This window comes from Triturus cristatus, chromosome 1_1 (assembly GCF_964204655.1).
Source record: "Triturus cristatus chromosome 1_1, aTriCri1.1, whole genome shotgun sequence".
NCBI lineage: Eukaryota > Metazoa > Chordata > Amphibia > Caudata > Salamandridae > Triturus > Triturus cristatus.
Genome location: NC_140579.1, coordinates 103,956,059 through 103,978,930, shown reverse-complemented (window position 1 = coordinate 103,978,930; position 22,872 = coordinate 103,956,059). Strand labels below are relative to the sequence as shown.

General features: G+C 47.4%; 1 protein-coding gene across 7 annotated transcripts in view; it reads right to left on the bottom strand.

The window, feature by feature from the left end:
- MDC1 (mediator of DNA damage checkpoint 1) overlaps positions 1-22,872 on the bottom strand; it is a 212,987-nt gene that overhangs the window by 106,270 nt on the left and 83,845 nt on the right. For all 7 annotated transcript variants that reach the window (XR_014962557.1, XM_085609059.1, XM_085609185.1 and 4 more), the window contains exon 3: positions 5,036-5,563. Coding sequence is in view for 6 of the 7 variants with exons in the window: in XM_085609059.1 (XP_085465185.1) it covers positions 5,036-5,563 (528 nt within the window). In the remaining variant the exon portion in view is untranslated. The remainder of the gene's footprint in view (positions 1-5,035; positions 5,564-22,872) is intronic.

The window sequence follows — 22,872 nt, the reverse complement described above, 5'->3', positions numbered from 1 at the left end:
GTCCCTCTGGCTAGTCAGGGCCCAGGCTATATATAGGAGTGAGGGGCGGCGGCCATTTTAGGTAGATGGCGTGAGGTGAGGAGCCAGGAGGCAGGCACTTGCGTGGGGAGGTGGGTGCACTATAAGGGGGGGATTGACTGTCCTTTGGGCCGGCTATTTTCCCCCTGGTTGACACCGCCCTCTATCTGGTGACCTGACCCGACCGGTAGCCTCTGTCCTTAGGGAACAAGCCGTCAAGTAGGGCTAATTGCCTAGCCAGGACCCCTGAGAGACACAAAGTTAAGGAGTTCCCTTCACCGATCCAAGGCCCTATGCCTCTGTGACTCCCCGGAACCCTGGAATGCCCAGACCTTGAAACTGACCGCTGTTCTGAGGTGGGGAAGTGATAAGCGCCGCAGCCCCAGGAGTGCTGGCTGCGTGGATGGTTTGCTCCTAGGCTGCGGATCGCTCCGTGACTTGGGCCGCCCCCGCTGAGGCTTCCCTGAAGAGAATCGCTGTCCCGGTGTTTGGAGGCGTGGCCCTCTGAGAGAGAGAGGCGTCACCGAGGCTTCCTGTGGGCCGCGCTAGGCCGAAGCCAAATACTCGCATCACCTGACGGGGGCGGGCTGCCAATCGCCGCCCCCGCTGTAGTACCATTGGTTGGTTGGGCCGCGCCCCCGCCGTAGTGTCGTGGGCGGCTGCGGGCGCGGACCTCGGCAACCGTGAGGAAAGCCCTGGAATCCAGCGGAGCTCCCAGGCCACATCTGGCCTGTCCGGGAGCCCAGCGCCATCCCCCTTCGACCCGGACATCGCCGGGAGGGAGCCGAAGTGTGCACTGCCAGACCCGCGAGGGTCAAAGAATCAGGTAACCCCAGTGGGGGAGGCGGGCGGAAGGCCGGAGAGAGGCCCAGGACTCGCCCCTCCCCCGGGGAAGTGCTTCGTAAGCCGGGTGAGCCCACACGACTCCCGACGAAGGAGGAGACTGGTCCATGCCCTCTGTCCCTGCAGGACTCGTTAATCGTCAGGATAAGACTCTGACTGCTGGTCCAGGACCTTTGGCCCCAACCCCTTCAAAGCGCCAGATTTGAAGCGTTATATTCCTCCGCCTTGGTTGAAGGGCCCCATGTAAAGCGCTATGTTAAGTGACCAGAGTAGGAAGCGCTATTAAGTTACCGGGTGTAGCGTGAGGGTAGGAGTTATGATCTAGAGGCGCTATTGATCTGCTAAGGATGGCGCTGTGTCCACCTGCCATACTTTGAAGCATTATTAAGTGTTGTGGGCAGCGCTAGGTTGATAGGGCCTGGTTTTCAGTGCTAGCAATATTCATGCTATGTGTTGCATATTATTTATTGACCCTATTTAAAGTAGTGCCATGCTAAGTGCGGCCTTGTAATTAATGCTTATCTTGACAGTGCAATGTTCATGCTATGTGTTGCATATTATTTATTGACCCTATTTAAAGTAGTGCCATGCTAAGTGCGGCCTTGTAATTAATGCTTATCTTGACAATGCAATGTTCATGCTATGTGTTGCATATTATTTATTGACCCTATTTAAAGTAGTGCCATGCTAAGTGCAGCCTGGTAATTAATGCTTATCTTGACAGTGCAATGTTCTTACTATGTGATGCATATTATTTATTGCCCCTATTTAAAGTAGTGTCCAGGCTAAGTACGGCATATTATTTATTGACCTTTACCAGGTAATGTCGGTATCATATGCGACTGTGTAGTTCTTCACTCAACTCAATATGCCAGGTCATTGTTATGAGCGGCACTTAAGCGACTGACTCTATTCAAATTACTAAGCCACTGCTGTGGGTGGTGTAATAATTGATTTGTCCTGAAGAGAAAAGAAATGAAGAAACAAGAAATAAGGGAAGATAAAGTTTTTCCATCTTTCTCAATTTCCTGGTGTAGCATCATTTTTGGTGGTGGTGCGTTGGGGTGCAAGACGAGTGTAGTGTAAGCACGACATGCGAACGAGTATAGGCCTTCCCCCTTAAGCCAAGCTACCCCCGGATCTTAGGTCCAACAAAGAGGAACAGGCCAACTCTCACATGGTCGTAGCTAGAGAAAACGGCTCCCGGTTAAACAAGCATTTGCAATGCAACAGGTCTTGCATTAGTAAACGTTTGAGCTATTAGCGTTGCTGATAATAATGCAACGCCAATAACAAACATTTAGTAATGCGAGACCTATTGCATTGCAAATGCTTGTCTATTACACACATTTTGCAGAGAAATGTTGCGTTTATGTTTCATGCAACATTCATAAATAATGTTTCTATTAGATAAAAACAGAACCTCATATTTGAGAAATAGGAGGGTGTCACAGAGATTATTTGTAGTAATATTAGTGAGCTGCTGCTGTATTACAATATTAAATACACACCTCACTATTCCTGAATATATAATGTAACAGCTTTCGAATTTGAACGAGTGTGCCTGTGCACTGATAGTGACATGGCCAAAGAGGGCATGAGAGAACTGAATTGGGACATGTTACTTGACCTCTGAATGTCAACATGAAACAGCTCGCTTCTGCGCATCGTGGCGTTTGTGTTAAGGTGCAAGGCTTGTTTCCAGATACAACACTTACTGCCACCATTGAAAGGACCCATGAGTCACACATTCACAAGCTGCATGCAACTCAAGCGTTCTGGTGGCAAGCGCTGTCCACGTCGCCATCATCTCAACTGCCTACTCTGTGCTCAACACAAATATGGATTCAGCTTCATGAATTCACCATTTCCTGTTATTGTCCTGGAATGGAAATCTCGTCATCTGCCTCAGCTCCTGCCTGCACACTGGAGATGTCCTGGGCGTGATCTTACTTTGTGTACACTGCTGTCCTGTTGCTTTGGTGTGGTTTGCTGCTGTATCCAGGGATGCGCACAGACTTCTTTACAAACCCACCTGATACCCTGTAGGTTAGGGTGTGATTTATATAAGTCACAAAATAAATAAATACATGTAACCACAGAGCAGAAAACGTGGGGACTGTTTACATGAGATGAAGAACCCCCGGGCCCCAGTCCGAGAGATGAGATGAAGAGCGCTTTTTCAGTCACCGATCATTGCCCCATTGAATGACAGGATTCCTAACTGGGAGCAGTGACGTCATCACCCTGAGGTAAGCTGATGCACACACTGAAACAAGAAGCACAATGAGAGACTACCTCTGAAGCCCAGAAACCCTGGAGGGCAAGAAGAGGTCAGTAGGATGGGAAGTCAAACATGCATTGTCTAGTCTAGTGCTTGTTGGCAGATTCCCACAATGACACCGCCGCCTGGAGGGCCAGCATAATACAGCTATCATGGCATACAAACAGGAAGACAGGCTCAGTACCCAGGCCTCTGGACTCCAAAGTCAGCAACACAACCAGGTGATCGCCTAACTGTTACAAATGCTGTAATCACACAGGAGCTGGGAGACAAGCAACATCACAACACTAACTTAACGAGGCGGCCAGCACCGCAGAACACATACACTGCGACACAACATGCTTTTCAATAGCACCCCTGCACGCTCCTCCTAGCACTGAAATAACAGATGTGTATTGCTATCCAACTCAAATGGTAGTCATTTTAACGGCCTCGGAAGGATGAAAGGCTGAGTGGACCCGACGGGATTCGGACCAGTGGCTATGGGAGGTGCCATTAGTGACCTTAGCATGCGGCCAGGTGACCACGTACCTATAGCTTGTGCCAACGTGATGACCACCTTATACACCCAATGTCGAACCTCAGTTTTCGCCAAGCTGAAATGGCCCTCTTCTGAGCTGAAATTTTCAGACAGAGTTCCCCTCATCTACACGGCTCCTGCTCTCCGGCTTCAGACCCTGGTCAGGGTGAGGCCGCCCAGTGGCTCCGTGATGGCTCCTTGCCTGAAGGTACCACAGAAGGGACTCCCTCTCGAGCCGTGTGTGTCCTCGGGGGTGCAGGACCCAAGGCCAGAGAGGTCCCTGCAACAGCTGACAGTGAGGGGCGCATTTTGTGTTTTTGTAAGATGGATGGCCGAAGCACTTCCGCTGGGAGCCCGCCAGCAGCTCCAGTCAGGCGTGCACGGAGCAAAAGAGGAGAACAAACCGTTTTGTCAGCGAGCCGAAACTGCTGATCGGCCCCCTGTGTGGCGTGGGGAGTAGGGAGGGGAGGGGGGCCCTGACAGGCCCTCCATGTCATCAGTGGGATTAGAGTGGGCTGCAAGGGTATGACAAGGGCGGTGGAGAGGGCACCGGACACCAACAGCGAGGAGACTGGAGGATCCTGGCAGAAGCTGGGTAGGAGTAAAACTGCGCGTGTGTGCAGAGATTGGCAATGCTATACAGGACCAAAGCCCCCTCTTAATTATGCAGAGTGTAGGACCAGGTACGCACCAGGGATGACAACCTTTTGCAGCAGGCAGGAGAAAGCCCTGTAAAACCAGTGGTGCGTGCGCACCACAGAAGAGCTGACGCGGGAATCGAAACCAGTGGTGCGTGTGCACCACAGAGGAGCAGGAGGCGAGGGAGCCTGTCGTCTGTGCCGCGCGCTGATGCGTGTCCTAGACACAGACAGGAATGGGCGGAGCAAAGGCGGGACAAGTGCCCGCCTTTGCCCAATCGCGAGCCTTTTTTTTATTTTTTTAAAGCACGCTACAGCCAATGCCAGCCTGCGAAAGCAAAACCACACGCACGAGCATGTGGTCAGCTTCCAGAGCCCACTTACAAAATGTCTTGCGCTGCGCGAGCAGTGCTGCGAACTGCAACGCTAGGCGCAAGACCTAAAAAAGGCCTAATGAGGAGTCAAAAGGAAAGCCTATTTTACTTGTTGCTCTGTTTATCACAAGGGTGCGGAAAGCTTGGTTCAGAATGTCAAACAGATGTTGTACAGTGGAGGTGTCTTCACTGACAAGTGTGTATTTAAAATGGCAAATAGTTCTTTTAAATGTGAATTCTTTGTGAGTAAATACTCAACTCTCAGCAGTTTCAGAAGTAACAGGGCCACAGTTGGTCTGAGGATACATAGTACTGGCTAGCTATCACAACAGAGTAGGATAACGCAAATGATACTCACTTTCACTTCCCTTGTACCTGCCAGTTGGGTTTATTGTATTCTCCCCTTCATCATCATCCTCTGAATCTTTAGCTAGCACACCTCCATACCCCATCCGCCGTGTGGCTGGCGTCTTTTCGAACACTAGCGACTTCACCGCATTAGTCTGTGTGGCAGGAACAAATGCAGACTCATCGTCCGAATCAAAGTCTTCAGGTGCTTCGCGAGTAGCATTTTCACGGGAGACAGCCACTTGGTGTTGGGGTGACGTGCTTTCTTCTCTGGTGTTCTCACTGGGCAGGATGAAGTACTGGCATGCCACATCGGCAAAAAGCAGCAGATCTCCATTGGCCAGGGCATAGCGGACGTGGGGCTTCAATATAGCCTTGCGGCGCCGCGTCTTGTTGAGGCTGCCGCAATCATAGATGGTGTGGCAATCCGCTTCTGCCTCAATGACAGCATGCTTTTTGGAGACAGACTGCGCTGGAAGAGTGATGTGGCAGTTTTCATGCCGGCCAATGATGTTGTCACCTATGTGGATCCAGAAATCTGTGAGAGAGACAAGATTTATGAGAGCTGCAGTCAAACCTTTGAGAAGTTAATGTCAAAGCTCCACCTGGATCTCCACTCTGAATCCTCAACAGCACCGACAAGAAAACGTTACTTACCTGTAAATGCAGTATTATAGGGGTCCATCCACACTAAACGATAGATGAAGTTCTTTGTTGAATAGGATTCCCTCAGAACAGATCCATAAATCTGTGGACTTGGACGAGGGGTGAATCCCCCACACTGTTTTAAGTGGTAAAGAACACTTGGATCCTCTGATGCTAAACTCTCCATGGTACCTTCGATGGTAGCTAGCAAGAACAAGCATTGGCATAGCCAAAAGGTCTCGCTTTTGGGACCTTATCAGTATTTAGTTATGCAGCCCAATATCCTTGGTGCAACAACATTAACTGTTGCATGGCTAAACACTTATAAGGCCCCAAAGGCAAGACCTATTGTCTATGCCAATGCTTGTCTTAAGAAGCCATCAAATGGCACGCTAGGATCTGGTGGGAGGTCGGATTCAACTCTTACCAAAACACAATAGATTTGTGAATTGAACAACTCTGAAGCAACAGGAATGCAACATATGGAGCGCTTTGTAAAAATTATAAGCAAACAGGAGATAAAAACAGTCAAGTAGGAATGTGGATTTATTTCTGCAGGAGCCTGAATACATTTAGAAAGGATATTGGTAAATTATTCAAATGTTATGTTTGTAATGTACTCCCATTTTTGTTGGAAGCTTAAATAACCACACAAATAGGCAATTGTAGATATAAAATAAATTAAGCCTGCTTTACAATAAAGTTCAACCTACTGAATACAGTTTCACACAATTGCTAGATATTTGTTAATAACACAGAGGCGTTTTCAATTATACGGTTAAACAAAATGACTTCAATCTGTTTAAACTTTTAATTGAATCATATCCTCAGTGAGAGGCTTACTGCTTCACAGTTAATATTTTACATCTCCAAGTCATAAAACCCAAAATAACAGTAAGAATAACAGATTTAAATATAATCGTCTCAAAAGGGATAATTAAGCGCTTCAGCCGCAAATTATATTTTTGTAATCTCCCACTGATTTGGAACCCATGGGAAAGGAATGCCCAATAAAGAACAAAGAAACAGGGTAACTACCAACTAAAAAGAACGGTGGAAACTAATGAAGGCACTCACTGGAAACAGAAACAAATCTACATCACTGGGGATGTCATTCTAAAGACAAACTAGATTTATGTCTGTGATCGAATTTATGCAACTCAATAGAAGGTTCTCTGCCGTCATTAGCGCTACAGCGCTATAAAAATGGCAAAATATTCACAGTACAAATATAAGCCAAGACCTGCCTCGCAAATGCATTTTTGCCTAAAATAAGTGACTTCATAAAAAGACAAATCTGAAAAAAGCCGATTCATCACGTCACCCAAAATGTGCAAACGTAGTGCTCTGAATAACGGTGTCACCTTTATTCCCTACAAAGACAAATACACTGGGCATTAGAGGTTAGAGTCCAACCGTTGGCATACAAGAGTAGACACACAGACTCCCAATTCATTTAACAATGTTACAAAAAAAGTTTTTATAACTATTGCCCGAAACAAGCTACAACTTAAACGTTACTGAAATGCAATGCCTTGGGGAGGACAGAGCAAGCAACGGAGCACCATCAGTTTGTACTTTCCTTAAGAAAGTGCACAATACGCGGACTCCACTAGCTTACATTGTAATGAAACCTATTGTGCATTGTTGTTTTGCCATACATCTAGTAACTGCCTGAAGCAAGAATAGATATTCATTTAACGAATGTTAACCGTACATAAGGTCAACAAAACAAACAAGCATTGGCCGCGCGGCAGTATAAGTAGCGCCGTGCGGCCGTAAAAGCGAAAGTCATCACGATCGCGATGACGCACTAAAGCACGCTAGGGATGCGCGCGCAGCAACGGGTGGAGGGGTATGGTGCTGAAGGCTGGCGGAGGAAAGGCAGATGGCTGGGCGAGAAGGGAGGGGGGAATGCAGGGAGCAGCTGTGCGCGTGCACGCCATTGTGCACTGAAGTTTGTAGCCAGCACAAAAATGTGGGTAGCACTTTCAAAACCCACCTACTAAATGTCTCGCCAGACCAGCGCATGCGCTGGGTCAGGCGAGACCTAAAAATGGTTTCTCTGCAATAAAGTCATAAATGGATGTCACAACAAATCTATTGTTCCCACACAGGGTACAAGCAATGACAGCTGTAGCATTATCTGACCAAGACGCAAGGAATCACCATTTCATAAACACTAATTGAAAAAAAAAAAGATATCAATTGGGGAGGATACGAGTCCTTCCCAAGTATTAAGTCCAAAATATTGCAAGGTCCAACACACAATTCAAAAATTTAAACATGGGCTCAACCCCCGAGAGCTCTGGCACAGCGCACATATCCTGAACTGAAGGAGACTTTGTTAAGTATTTAGCAGTACCAAAAAAAAACATGTATGCGATGTATGATAAAATAGTACAGGACCATGACTGACTGGAAACAACAATTTGCTCTAGCAAAAATGATCAAACCAGCCCCACCAGCAGGAGGCTTGGCTGGGCGATGGCCGCTAACCCAGCTCTGAAAGCAGTAATGTACTCTGCAGCCCACAGGGGAAACGCCAGAGACGTGGAATAGCCACTCTGGCCCTGGTATTCAGAAGCGATTTAAAATCACATTTAAAATATATAATTGAAAACAATCTTTTTTTAACGTGCATGGATTAAAACAACAGCTGACTTTTTGTATCCAACAGTCTTATAGAGGGTCCAATGCCCTGCACCAACCCAGCCCCCACTTCAATCTAAAGCTCTGGGAGCAATGACCTCATTTCTCTGACAAAGGTGAGCCCTGAAAAGCTGTTTATAATGAAGACAACACTGATGACGGACTAGAAATATAAACAAACAAGCATTTACAATGCAATAGGTCTCGCATTTACGCGAGTTTGAGCTATTCACATTGCAAATAACAATGCCTTTTATTTGCGTTTTTGTTTTTCAAACATAAATAAAAGACATCGTCATTTACAATGCCAATAGCTTAAACGGAACCGAGATGTCAGTCAATACGCACACACGCCCAGGCACGCACACACATACTGATGCACACACACAGATGCGCACACATACACAGGCACACACACATAGGCACGCACACATACACGCAGGCACGCACACACACACACACACAGATGCATTCACATACACAGGCAAACACACACAGGCATGCACACATACACAGATGCGCACACACACACACATACATTCATATTTCCGTCTGCGAGGCCGCGAGAAACAGTCAAATCCAAATTTAGTAAAAAAAAAAAAAAAATGAAGGTTGCCATTGGGTGTACGCTTTTTAAAAGGTTACAAATGTGCACACAATGAGAGTTTCACAAATTGTTTTTCTTTTAACATGACGGAGTCCTATTGAAGCGTAACTGATTAAATAACGAGTCTCGGTAATACTGGCCGGAGTGATTTATTGACTACGAAGGGAGCATGACCAATGTGTCCCCTGCCTTGCTGGCCTCTGCCCCGGTTTATCTGCTCTTTTCTCCTTGGCCAGTTTTACTGTCCGGCCATCATTACTGAGGCTGACCCTGCCCTGACGTACATTGATTTCCAATAGAGGGCCTTGGCTTTCGACCTGGGAGCATATACATATTCGTGGAAGGAGGGAGACTCGGTGTACAACAATATAGGTTGGGAGGACCAACGCACAGCAGCATATAATGCAAGGCAGAGCTACTGTATGGATGTGCAACCTTGTCCTTACCCAACATGGCCGCCAAGGGGGCTCGGTGAGGTAGACACCTACGGTCAATTCGAAAGTCATGTGCATGCCACTAGATCCAACACCGTCCTTCCAAGGACAGTGCATTGGGTGACAGGTAAACTGGGTTACAATTACAGTTGGTATTTATAGCTCTTCGAGTCCAAATAAGACTACTATGTAGCGCTATAAAAAACACAAGTTATTAATCGGTATTGTAATCATCACCACCGCAAAAATCACTAAGTACCAGTTCATTTTATAGCATCGAAGTTAAAAAAACACAAGCCGGTCCGTGTACTTCTGTGGATGACTGGACCTCTCTTCCGATATTTGTTCTCTCTGTGCACGCTCGCTCACACAGTTCTATGAAGGGCTGTAGACCTTTGTGGATTACTAAGTACATCAGCGCGGGTCTTAATTGTGCCTCTCTTTCGGGGGGTGCAGACCTTGGTATGCTTGTGCACCTCTGTGGAAGACTGTACCCCCCTGCAGGGCTGCACCCGTTGCAGGCTCGCACAGCTGCGTGAAGTGCTGTGTGCACGCGAGGAGGGCTGTGCGGCATGGGAACGGTGGCCTATCTTGAGCTGTGCACACCTGTGGACCCCTTGGGACGTCTGTGTCCTGTGGAAGGTTGTTTATCTCAAGCGCACGTTAGCAGCGAGCCGTGCAGGGCTTTGGGCGGTGCACCTGTGGGCGGTGCACCTGTGGGCGGTTGGACGCTCGTGCACCCCCGTATGCTCCACGCGCAGGTTCGCGGCGCTCGCGCAGCTCCGTGGAGGGCTGAGTGAGTACACCTGTGTTCGACTGCGCGCATCAGGGCCGTGTACCGTTTGCAGGATTGCACAGTTTAAGGGGGAACTGTGGTTTATGCGAACTGCTGCCTACCCAGATATGTTTAGCCCTATGGGGGTCCGTGTACCTCTGTGAAAAGTTGTGTACCGCCTGCAGAGGCGCACAGCTGTACGGCGGGCTGTTGCGTGCGTGGATGGCTGCTTACCAAGCGCTGTGCAAATCTGTGGACGTCTATGCACATCTGTGGATGCCTGCCCGTGTATTTCTCACATGTAGGTTAGTAGTGAAGCATGAAGGGCTGTCAACAGTATATCTGTGGATGGATGCTCCTGTACAGTGTACCCCGCGTGCTGGATGGTACAGGCCCATGGAGTGCTGGGTACGACTGTGGATGGCTGTGTACCGTTTGAAGGGTCACTCACACCAAGGGCTTTAAGTGGGATGAAAAAACTGGGGGGGGAGGGGGAATGGGGTGTCTCCCAAAAAATCTGTGGTTAGCATAGTGTGCCGCCCGACCGGTATTTTACTGTGTCTGTTCTTGCATCCACATATATAATGCAACAAGTAACATTACACCTACAAAAAGCCAAGAAGGACTGTTGGCAGGGCACAAGTCCTAAACAAGCATTGGCCGCACGCGCGCCTCGCGCTTGAAGTTTAAAAAAAAAAAAAAAAAAAAAAAAAAAACAAGCCAGGCGGAGCATGGCGCGCGCGCTCGCTTGGGGGCAGGGGAGCGGACCCTTTGAAGTGCTCCCAAAAAGCGGATTGCATGGCGGCACGATGCGCGTGATTGTGCGCGTGCTAGCCATGCAATCCGCTTTTTGGGAGCACTTTTGAAACCCGTATTCTATAGTCTCGCTTTGCAATCGCTTACGCGATAGCAAGGCGAGACCTAAAAACACTCCCATTTTCAGCAGTTCTTATTTATAGATATTCATCGATAAACAAAACATTTGGCAAGTATAGCAAGCTGTGTATCCCATGAGGAATAAAAAAAAAACGTCATGAAAAAGGAAAGGTTATGGTATTAATAATTGACAACATATGCAATCACAGGGAACACAACTGGACACCCAATTCCCCCCCCTAAAAACCAATCCAATGGTTACAGCTTTCAATATGGCAGGCAAGCCTCTGTGCAGTGCTAGCGGCGCCACCATCTTGGTAACCTTGCCAGTGAGTTGAAGAAAGGCCCTGATGCTATCTTCTGTGAGCTTTAGATTTGTTACACAAGGAGAGTGGGCGACTTATGAGTGCTCAACGGCTGCCTTCCTTTCTGTGGCTCTAGCTGCTTTCACTGAAGGGGGGGGGAGCTCACGGCTTCCCTGCTAGAGAACATTTTGCATTTTGATAACACAGCTTATGCATGCGATTATGAATTTTGCTCTAATAGGATTACTTACTTACTTTTAACTTTATTTCGATTGAATTTACAATCATAAAAAGTACATTTAAAACATTACAACATTATAAAAATTCGGTTTGCTCATTGGCTGCTAAGGAAGGCAGGCATTTTACAAGTAAACACTAACACTCTATATACAAGAATAATAGCACAGTAGTCAGTAAAATCTTAGGAAACAGTTGCCAATAGTTGGGAATGAGTTTTCAAGCAGGCTTTGAGAAAGCAGGCTACGGTTTTGGCAACGTACGGGGTGTCTAGGTATTGAAGTGCCAAAAGGGCCGGTCTGCATCTTCTCAGTCCTAAGTGTCGGAGCAATGGAACCAGCCATCGTTTCCGCGGGGATTTATAGAAACCGCAGAAAAAGGTTACGTGCAGAGTTGACTGGCGAGTAAGACCGTCACAGGGACAGTTTGTTAGTTCCCGTGACCAGTCTAAGGGCACAGGCAGTGAGACAAGGCGATAAAATACATCAAACCGAAATCTGGTTAAAACATACCTCTCATAATTTGACAGAAAAAATGACAAATAAGGTTGAATGCCATAAGAAGATTGGACCATCGTTAAATGAACATTTGGCTTTTTGACAAGTTCAGAACACAAACGAAGATCGCTTAGGTGGTCAGCACATAGCTTTTTCAAAGATTTTCTGGATATGTCCAATAGAGATTCAGGGTCAGTGAAATATGCAGGGTGATTCAAATCTGTCAAAAATTTTGAAACATATAACAGCCAAGGAATCTTTTTCCAATGGGACAAAGTGAGACAGTCAGATATTAGTGACCTAGTTAGATGACATTGCTCCTGAGTCCATATACGATGCCATAGTAGAATCGGCTGGTAACTAATGATGTCAGTCAGATACTCCCAACCGAGTTCCACATGGGTGCCGAAAGTAGGAGCACTACGGGGGAGGGCTAATATGTATTTCAGAAAGTAGTTTTCTATAATTTGTAGCTCGTCTGCGGACACATAGCCCCAGACTCCGGCGCCGTATGTAGCCACACTCATGCATTTAGCTTGGTAGATCTTCAAAAGCACAGTAGGAGCGGGCTTACCCAGTTTCCTAGAGAACGAAGTCAGTGCAGATGTTGTGCGTTGAAACTGCAGTTTTTTGCTGGATATGGCAGATTTCCAGGACAGGTGGTTATCAATAAGGATACCTAGATAGGGGTAGGTAGTGGCAGTTTCTAATCTGGTCTTCTCAATAAAGAGAGATTTACATTTTTGGGCTCTCTTCCCGATATTCATAACGAAAGTCTTGGACTTATTGACTTTGAGACCAAGAGAAGACATAAATTCGCAGTATTTTTCTAGTTGGGTCTGAAGTTGATTAGGTGTCCTTGCTAGGATGACTGAATCGTCTGCATACAGTAATGCAGGGATAGGGCAGGAGCTTATGCAGGGGAGATCTTTGCTATCAGCTAGCATCGCTTGCTCCAGTCCATTAGTATAGATGTTAAATAGGAATGGAGCAAGGACGCTTCCCTGCCTTACGCCTTTTTCGATGTTAAAGGATTCAGTAAGCTCCCCTTTGATACCGTATCTCACACAAGCTTTTGCGTCCGAGTATAGCTCTCGGAGAAAATTCAGCAGTGCAAGATCTATGCCCAGATTTTTCAGGATCGCCCATAGCTTGGAATGAATTACGCAATCAAATGCGGAACTCAAGTCCACATAGACTAGATGAAGTTTACCGCCTTTGGCCCCAGCGTATTTGCCTATGAGTAAAGTCAGGTTTAAGGCCTGTTCCACAGTGCCCAGGCCCTCCTGGAACCCAAACTGTAAGTCAGTTAAGATCTTATTCTCTGTGGCCCAGTCCCTTAATCGCTCCAGGATTAGTCTGCCAGCAACCTTACCTAGGGAATCCAAAAGGGAGATGGGCCTGTAGCAGGCTGGGTTGTCCCGATCTCCCTTTTTGAAAATGGGCAGGAGCACAGAAGTAGACCAAGAATCAATAAGGCCGATCTGGGTAACTGCAGACATGACCTGTGTGACAATTGGAGACCAAAGATCTATATTGCTCACAAATATGTCTAAGGGGACCCCGTCTGGACCGGGCGCCTTACCGGTCTTTGAGGCAGTCAGTGCTGTGATTATCTCCTCTAGATCGAAGTGGAGGTCAATAGGGAAGATGTTATTGCTAGTGGGAGCTTCCGCATCTGGTCTGGGAGCCTCGGTTGTCAAGGGGTTGTCCCCGAAGATCTGCGAGTAGTGTGCTACCCATTTATCAGCGGGTACTGCCACATCTAGATGCTGTATCGCGGTTTCATCAGCTAGGAAAGGGGCCTTAACTGTTCTCCAAAACATGGTGGAGTCCTTGGTTAGAGTGCTCTGGTGTAGTTGGGCCCAGAGATTATTTTTTATTTCCCGTTTACGGGATTGCTGTGCCATCTTATAGTTTTTCCTTAAGGAGGCAATTTGGGGCTGGTCCCTAGTCTGATTGTGTAGAGCATTTTTCAGTGCACGCTGCGCTTTACGGCAACGGGAATCAAACCACCCTCTTGAGTCTTTATCATTGTCGTGAGTCCTATGGGGACGGGTAAGCTCTTGTCTGATGACTTCTAATATCTTGACAAAGCTGGAGAGGATCAGCTGGGGGGGAAGATGACGTCTCCAGACAGTGGTGGATTAAAGGAAGGGTTTTTTGGATGATCTTACTGGTGATCTCTGTGGGGTTGGTCATCGTCCACTTAACAGTATAACCGTTAATTTTATTCATCTCCAGAGAGTGCTGCGCTAAGAGGCTTGTTTTTGGGCAGGCTGAGGATGGAGTATTTAATGCTATGGTTATGCTATTTGAGTAGTGGTCGCTTGAGGGGTCGGTGCCAGTTGTAAATTGCTTCAGTCGGTTGTTTAGGGATTGAGAGCATAAAATAAAATCGATGATTGTGGTAGCACCTCTACCATGAAAAGTCGTCTTGAACTCTACAGCAGGACACACTAAAATGTTCGCGAATTCAAGTTCTAGTGCGAAAATACAGATGTTTAGTGCGTGACCCACTGTACTGTGGGTGAAGTGGGCCAGGGGGACATCATGCTCGTCTAAAAGCCCACAAATACCTTTGCTATGATTGTTACACAAATACACATTGAAATCCCCACCCCACACAATATGACAATTTAACTCTTGATTCATAGCTTTTTGGTCTTGTAAATACAAAGTAATTTCCGACAGAGATTTTACACAGTCGCTGGGTGAAGAGTTATTATACATATTGATGAGATAATAACAGGAGTTATTGTCTGGAACTATTTTGAGGATTTGAGAAATTGACGAGACTAACGGAACTTCCGTGATCGTAAAGGGAATTAAGTTGGAAACATAGATGGCTAAGCCGCCCTTGGATCTACCATGAGTGGACGGTAAGGAAGGGAGGTGAAATGTTTTAAAACCCTGAATATGAATAGGGTCAATTGCCCAAGTTTCTTCTAGGCAGATTAACTTAAATTTGTTGGTTACTTCCACCCAAGACTGAAGATGGATTTTCGATCTTAAGCCAGCTACGTTCCAGAATAAAATTGGAAGGTCCTGGGTTGATGAAAAAGTAGAATTTGGAGGCTGAGGTTCAGCAGAGGAATGTGGGAGTTGGGACGGGGACTGAGTGGTTATAGCAGAAAGAGGAGGGTTGGGTTTAGGCTCACTGGGTTGGGGAGTAGTAGATTGTAGATTTGGGAGCGGGTCTGCGGGGGTAGCTGACATGGTGTGACACGCGACCTGGTGAGGAGAAGATGACTGCTGTTGGGTCAGGGTGTACTGGGGAGGGGAAGACTCAAGCTGGGTACCATACAAAGATGGCGAGAAGGAGCCAGCCGCCCGAATGCTCTTACAGGGGTCTTTTGGGTTAGGAAAGACGCTGTTGTAACTGCTGTCTGTCATGGGTAGAGATGGTAGTCAGTCCACCATATCCAGGCAATCATATCGATTGGATAGTAGTGGACCTCTCCAATTGCTAAAGTGGCCTGGTGGTGGGTTGCTAAAGCCATACCCCGACCACTGGTTTCGGTCTCTGATTCCGCCCCAGTTTCCTACCCTCGTCCAGGACCACGGAGGACCTGCGTTACGTCGTGTATTAGGGGGATAGAAATACGACAAATTATGGGTAGCTATCCCTTCAGTAGAGATTTGATCACCCCAGGAGCAAATATGCTCGACTGTATTTGGATCTTCAAAATTTACTATAATACAGTCGCCCTGTGTGTTTTTTGGTAGGTTGCCTAACCAAGGCACTCTACGCACTGTAGTAACTCTGTTGTCCATAAAGATTGGAAGCGGTCTATTGTTGGACAACCAGAATATTACTTTATTTTTTAGGGACCAAACCGGTTCATCTTGGTTTGGGGGGAGTTCCGGAACCCCAGTCATTATTACTACATATGGAGAGGCCTCAGGTGGGAGATGGATAGGGGGAATCCTTCTCTTACGATTATTAGGAATGGTGTTGAATCCAGTAGCATTATTGGATTGGACAGGAGCGGGAGTGGGGGCTGTAGAGGTGGGAAGGGAAGAAGGAGGGTTTGGTAGGGAAAGTGCTGTTGGTTTAGGATTGGTTACGGAGCGGGGTGGTAAAGGGTTAGAGGATTTAGGAGGTGGTTGCGGCTTGTTTGTAGATGCTAGGGAATAATTTTGAGTAGGCTTCTCAGGGACTTTTTGTTTGTTAGAATTGGGGTTCTGCGCGAAGGTTCCAGGTTTTAACGCTTTGGCGTTTGGAGTGTTTGAAGTAATGGGCCTGCCTTTCGCCAAATTGGAATCCTTCTTGTTTCCTGTACTTTGGGATAGTGCAAGGGACAGTGGAGTAAGTTGAGACTGAACCATGTGTAGGGCCTTTTCTATGGGTTCCAAGTGAAATTTAAATAGATCGCCAATTCTGGTGAGCAATAGGCTGTCGTTGCTACATGCATTGATTGTAAGATTACCATTTACCATATCTCCTCCGCTGTAATTGCTACTTGAGCTGGTGCAGCTGATGTTCAGATTAGCAGGAATAGAATCCACTATTTGAACATTTGACAGTGAAGGAGAATGATGGAGGGATGAAGGGTTAGGGTTTTGCGGGGGAAAATTAGAGGCAAGAGGAGTTGCAGGGATGGTTGTAACAGGAGGAATGGTGGAATGGGGGAGCTTAGTGGTTGTCTTCCTCTTTGATTTTTTAGGGATTGCTCCTTCTCGTATACCCCTAGCCATTGAGGAAGAGGGGGTGTTATCTAGTTGAATAACAAAAATAGCAGGAGATTTTTCCAGGAAGAGATGGGAATCAGACAAGTCTAAAGATGCAGAAAGGTCCACTGTGCAGGGAACAGTGTGCGTTTCTGCATACACTGTCACTGGAGGAGGTAGATCAACAGGACGTAAGGGGGTTTTTGCAGTGGCCAGTAGGCCCATCGAAGAGCGTCTGGCAATCACCAAGTCCTGTGAGATCCTCCGATCCAGTAGGATAATGCCCTGCTCAATAGCATCGTTGGCTTTAGTTATAAATTGGTCAATTGGGCCAATGACCTCACCAGCGGATTGAGCCTGCTTTTTAACTGTGTTCCTAGTGGTTCTCGGGGACATTGTACCGTGAAAATTATTACGATAGTGAGGAACAATGAATATTCTCAAGCCAATAGTAAAAAGTTAATGTGAAATGACAATGGCAGAATATTAAAGCACGAACTGCAAATGGGGTGGCCCAGTCCAGTCCTGCCCGTTCTTGAACGGGCTTAAACGGGCCCGCCCTTGGCCCGGGCTTCGCCCGCGCTTCTCCCCGCGCGCGTCCTGCGTTGCGTTTGGGGCTGGTCAGTTTATAATAAGACAGCAGTGTATCCCATGAGGAATAAAAAAAAAACGTCATGAAAAAGGAAAGGTTATGGTATTAATAATTGACAACATATGCAATCACAGGGAACACAACTGGACACCCAATTCCCCCCCCTACAAACCAATCCAATGGTTACAGCTTTCAATATGGCAGGCAAGCCTCTGTGCAGTGCTAGCGGCGCCACCATCTTGGTAACCTTGCCAGTGAGTTGAAGAAAGGCCCTGATGCTATCTTCTGTGAGCTTTAGATTTGTTACACAAGGAGAGTGGGCGACTTATGAGTGCTCAACGGCTGCCTTCCTTTCTGTGGCTCTAGCTGCTTTCACTGAAGGGGGGGGAGCTCACGGCTTCCCTGCTAGAGAACATTTTGCATTTTGATAACACAGCTTATGCATGCGATTATGAATTTTGCTCTAATAGGATTACAAAAAGGAGCCCCTGTACCTGGAACACTTTATGAAAAATCATATTTTGTCTAGGCGGTATGGAGAATCTGCTTTACACCCGGTCTATGAAAGGATTGCTCCGATGTGGCTATAGGTTTGAAAAAACAAACAAACAAAAAAAAGTTGCACTTTGTTAAACTCTACGGAAAACGATTTAGATAGTACAAGCACTGATCTTGTCAATGTTTAGGTCTCGCCTAGGCAGAATTTGCACGGTCTCTTAGAGACATGCTGTATCTAGGATACGGACTTGAAAAAAACACCCAACGTTTTCACTGGTTCCTCTTGCTGGCCCTTAGAAATGCTAGCTTTTCATTGGTGAATACACTTAGTAGTCCCTCCTTTTGGAATTGTTTATCTTACCATGAGGACTGCCCCTCTTACATGTGTTCTTACTGTTGAGGTTATTAATATTTAGAGTACTCTTTTTTTTTTTTTTTAGTTGGCCTGCCTCTTTGCTTGTTAACGGTTCTGTTTACTAGTTCAATGAAACTTCCATCGCTTCATTTGCTTACCGCCCCTTTATGTAACCCTCACCCCCCACAAAACTGCTCTGAAGGGACATGATCTCCTCATGCTTCCCCCTCACCCCTGCCACAACACTGCTTGCCGGCCCCCCTGTTGTTTAATTTACATTACCACGTTTCACAGGTATTCTCCCTGTGCTGTCTCTTTACCACCCCCTCACCCTCGGCCTCTCACAACACTGCTCCAGCATGTTTATGAGTAACGCGGTTTCTGCTCGAGACCAAGATGGCTGGGCTATTGTGACTTCTCAGCCCTCATGGGATGTGTTGGAAATGATGGTTACTTTCCTCAGTTCCCAAGAAGGGATAGTCTTCATAAATGTGCTCTCCTTTTCAATGGGCCTTGATCTTTGTGCAAGAGCACAGTTCGGACCACCTAGTTCTTAGACATTTGGTGCCACTGATCATTAACACATTTGTCTAGCAGAGATGTGTTATCTGGTATTACAGGGATCAGGAAAATGCAGGAAGCTACGGTGCCCTGCAGGGACTGCACTGTCCTTTTGCTTTAAGGAAAGAGGACACCCCTTATAGGAAACCGCTTGTCTGCTTCTGTGTGCACTAAGGCTCCTAAGAAAAAACATCCTTGAAGTGAATTCAGAGATTGCTTAAGTGAGGGACCTAACGTATGGAGTATAATGGAGTAAACTAGAAAGGCTTCCTGTGCTTCTCTGAAATTGTTGAGGTTTTTATAGTCAATACATTGTTTTCCAAGGTAAGTAGCTACCACTGCTAAGGACTCTGGGGCAGACTGCAGGTTGAACGAAAATACCCAGAACTATTATGCTTGAGCTCTCAGTGAAAACAATTCAAATATTTCCTGTGTGTTCAATCCACTGGAGAGTGGAAATAAGTGTCCTGAAAGTTTGTTGGATGGCCCAATGCTACGTACCTGTAACAGTCCATTTGCAGTTTGCAATGCTGTAGATTCAATTCACCTGCTGTTCACGCTCCTGTTACAAGTTGTTTTTCTTTAAAGAAGGGTTTTCGGTTTCGAGGTCATTTGTGATACCTCCCACAACGCACCAGGACAGACCCTGCACTTTACACTGTATTTTCCCCTCTACGACTAAGTAGATTTGTGGAGATGCAAAGCATTATGAGGTCTGTGAACTGCTGACAGAATATGTATCAAGCAAATAACGAAGAGTTAGTGATGTTATCACGTGTGACTGAAAGCTCACTTCCAGGGAGGTGGGTAAGGGGCACGTCAATCTTCAGCACTGCAAGTTGCAATGTAACTGTTACTGATAAGTAGCATTTTACGTATGCAGGACATGCTGCTATAGCACAAGCTGTTTTTGAGTATGTATCTATGGTCACTAAGTGCTACTGTACTGACCAGTAGGTAAGCCCTACTTTTTAAAGGTGTAGCAAGTATGAAACAATATTTTGTATTGTGGCTGCCAAGGGTTGTATGTTGAGACTACTGCAACAATGTACAAATGACTTCCATTCAGCTTCATGATATACTAATGTAGCAGGCTTTCTAGACTAATTTAGTAAAAGCATATGTTCCTCAGGAAGCTCTAAATAACCAAACTAAGACATACGGTGCCAAATCGAACAGTTGGCTACCTTAAGGTTTGTATGTACTAACTGCCCCGGAAATTGTGTGAGCAAATCTGGCCGAAAATATAATTTCACATGATGGTGAATGGACATTTCTAGAAGCAACAAGAACCAAGTTGGAGACCCCTCATTGGGGTTATGAGAATTAGCATCATTGGCACTTGCTGCATTTTTCTAATTACATACAGAATCAGCAGTAAATACTACAGCTATACTTTTTTTTTTTTTTTTTAAACATATTTTATTTCGTCAATTTGACTATCACAACGCAGGGCTCTGTACTCCAGAGGCGTCTGCCACATTGAACATACAGATACATGAAAGCAAACGACATTGGTATATGGAAAATCAAGATATAGCACAAAGGCATGCTAGATAGCAATTAGTTTCCCCACCCTTAACTCCTCCCCTCCCTCATCCAACTCCCCTGTGATCGCACTACATACGCTTAATCTTGTTCTCAGTCTAACACAAACAAAAAGGTCCCACCCTTGTAGCTCGCACCCCCACACCCCCCCCTTCCGCAACTGGACCCAGCTAGCAACTACCCCAATGAATGGGTTTCCGCCTCCACCTGCGGCTCTAACCATATTCCCCGATAGTCCGCCCACCATTTCCAAATCTTATAGTGTTTGCGTGGGCACCCCTGGCCACAAAAATGGGTTTCTCCAGCCCCATACAAAAATCCAATCCATTCTTCCATACAGTCATTGAAGGGGCCCGTATCGCCTTCCACTCCCTAGCAATATCCCGTTTTGCCAGCGTAAACCCCAACAGCATAAGATGTCGTTTGTAGATATTGCCCCCTATTCCTTCCATGACATGGATTATAGCCAGCCGCGGTGTTCGAGGGAGCTCTCACTCCAGTACCTCTGAGAGGCATGCAAATACTCCCCTCCAAAAACGATCCAAGGACGTACACTGCCATACAATATGTAGGAAAGTGCCTTCCTCCCTACCACATCGAAGACACTCCGGGGGAAGCAATCAATCCCGCCCGCCACAGTCGTGCTCTTGTAAAGTAGACCCTGTGGAGGTATTTGAACTGAACCAGACGGAGCCGCATCGGTATCACCGCACCCCGCGGAGCTGGCAGTGCCTCCGTCCAGTCCTCCTCCTCCTCTAGGGTGCCCACGTCAGCCTCCCAGTCCCCCCAAAGTTTGCGCAGTGTGGAGGAACAGTGTGTGACCAGGGACTGGTATATCCGAGAGATATTTTTATCTTTCAGGTCCCCCATAAAGACTTTCGCCTCCAGTGGGCTAAATTCAGGGAGTGACTCCAAACCCTCCAGGCTAGGAGACAGGGCGTGACGAAGCTGGAGGTATTGAAAAAATTGCGACCGTGGCATATGGAACTCCCTCTGTAGATCCTGAAAGGGCTTGAGCGTTCCTACCCCTCATCACATCTCCCAGTGTTGAAATGCCAATGTCGTCCCATCCCTTGAAGCCCTGTAAAGCCACCAGTTGGGGCAGGCGCCCATTGTTCCACAGAGGGGTCTCCCGAGTCAAGGTGTTCCACCATCCCATGCGGCGCAGAGCCTGCCTCCAAATCTGAAACACTATCCGTGTGACCGGTGGCAGCGCACCTCTCAACGCTGCCGAATATAGGAGTGTGTGTAATGAGTGACACCCCATTAGCTGCCGTTCCAGCGTATATGCCGGGTCTCCCCTATCACCATACCACCATTCATTAAGAACCAGCAGGTGCGATGCCTGGTAGTACGATAAGATATCCAAGGTCGCAAGCCCTCCGCAATAGGTGGACAGAAAGCACGTACACAGAAATTGCCCGAGCACAGAATTCACCAGCCGGAACCATCTAGGCGGGATCGGGTACGGGTGATTCTGTAGCTGGTAGTGGAGCCGAGGGAGAGCAACCATCTTGAAAATTGCCGATCTGCCAAACAGGGTCAGAGGCATATGGGACCAAGATTTAATGTCTGAGCGAACTCGCTCCCATACCGGAGCCATGTTCCGTTCCCAGGAGATTGCTGGTATGTCTGACAGAAACACTCCCAAGTATTTCAGGCCCCCTCTGCCAACTGGACCGAGGACGCCCATGCACCAACTCTCGTTCGATCTCCCAGGGCCCACAAGGTGGACTTGCGAGGGTTCATGTACAAACCCGGCATTTCCCCAAAAATCTGCATGATGCGCAGAAGCCGCGGCCCTGTCCTGTCCACTGCTGGAAGGAAAACTAAAACATCATCTGCGTATAGCGCGATCCGGTCGGACAGACCGGGGGCCCGTTCGAATCTCTGGACCTGCGCATCAATGCGTACCTAAGCCGCCAGCGGCTCCATGGCTAGGGCGAAGAGGTACGGAGACAGGGGGCACCCCTGCCTCGTTCTATGGAAAATGTGGGGGAGGACGCGCCAGCCACCCGAACCGACGCCGTTAGCTCCGTGTAGAGGAGCGTTCTGCAGGAGAGGAAGCAGGGGCTAAGATTGAGCCTCTGTAGCAATGCAAAAAGGTAGACTCAGCTGAGGGAATCGAACGCCCTGTCCATGTCTGCCATGAGTAGCGCCGCCGTCTCTCCCGTCTGCCGTATGGCCGCCACCGCAACGTGCGCCCTCCTTATGTTGTGTCTGGTCGCCCTCTGAGGCATAAACCCCGCCTGGTCCGGGTGCACTAGGGCAGAAATGTGGGGCAGAAGGCGATTTGCCAACGCCGTCGCTAGTATTTTGGCCTCCACGTTTAACAGGGAAATGGGGCAATACGAGGCATGTTGATCTGGGGGTCGGCCGGGCTTATGTAACACTACCACTTCCGTGTGCCTCCAATCTGGAGGGAGCACGCCCCCTTCCCGGGCCTCTTCCACTACCGCTCGGTAATACGGAACTAATTGCATATTGTAACGACGGAAGAATTCGCTAGGAAACCCGTTGGGTCCCGGTGCCTTGCCAGAATTGAGCTCCCCCAATGCCACACCCAACTCCTCATCCGTCAAGGGGTCCTC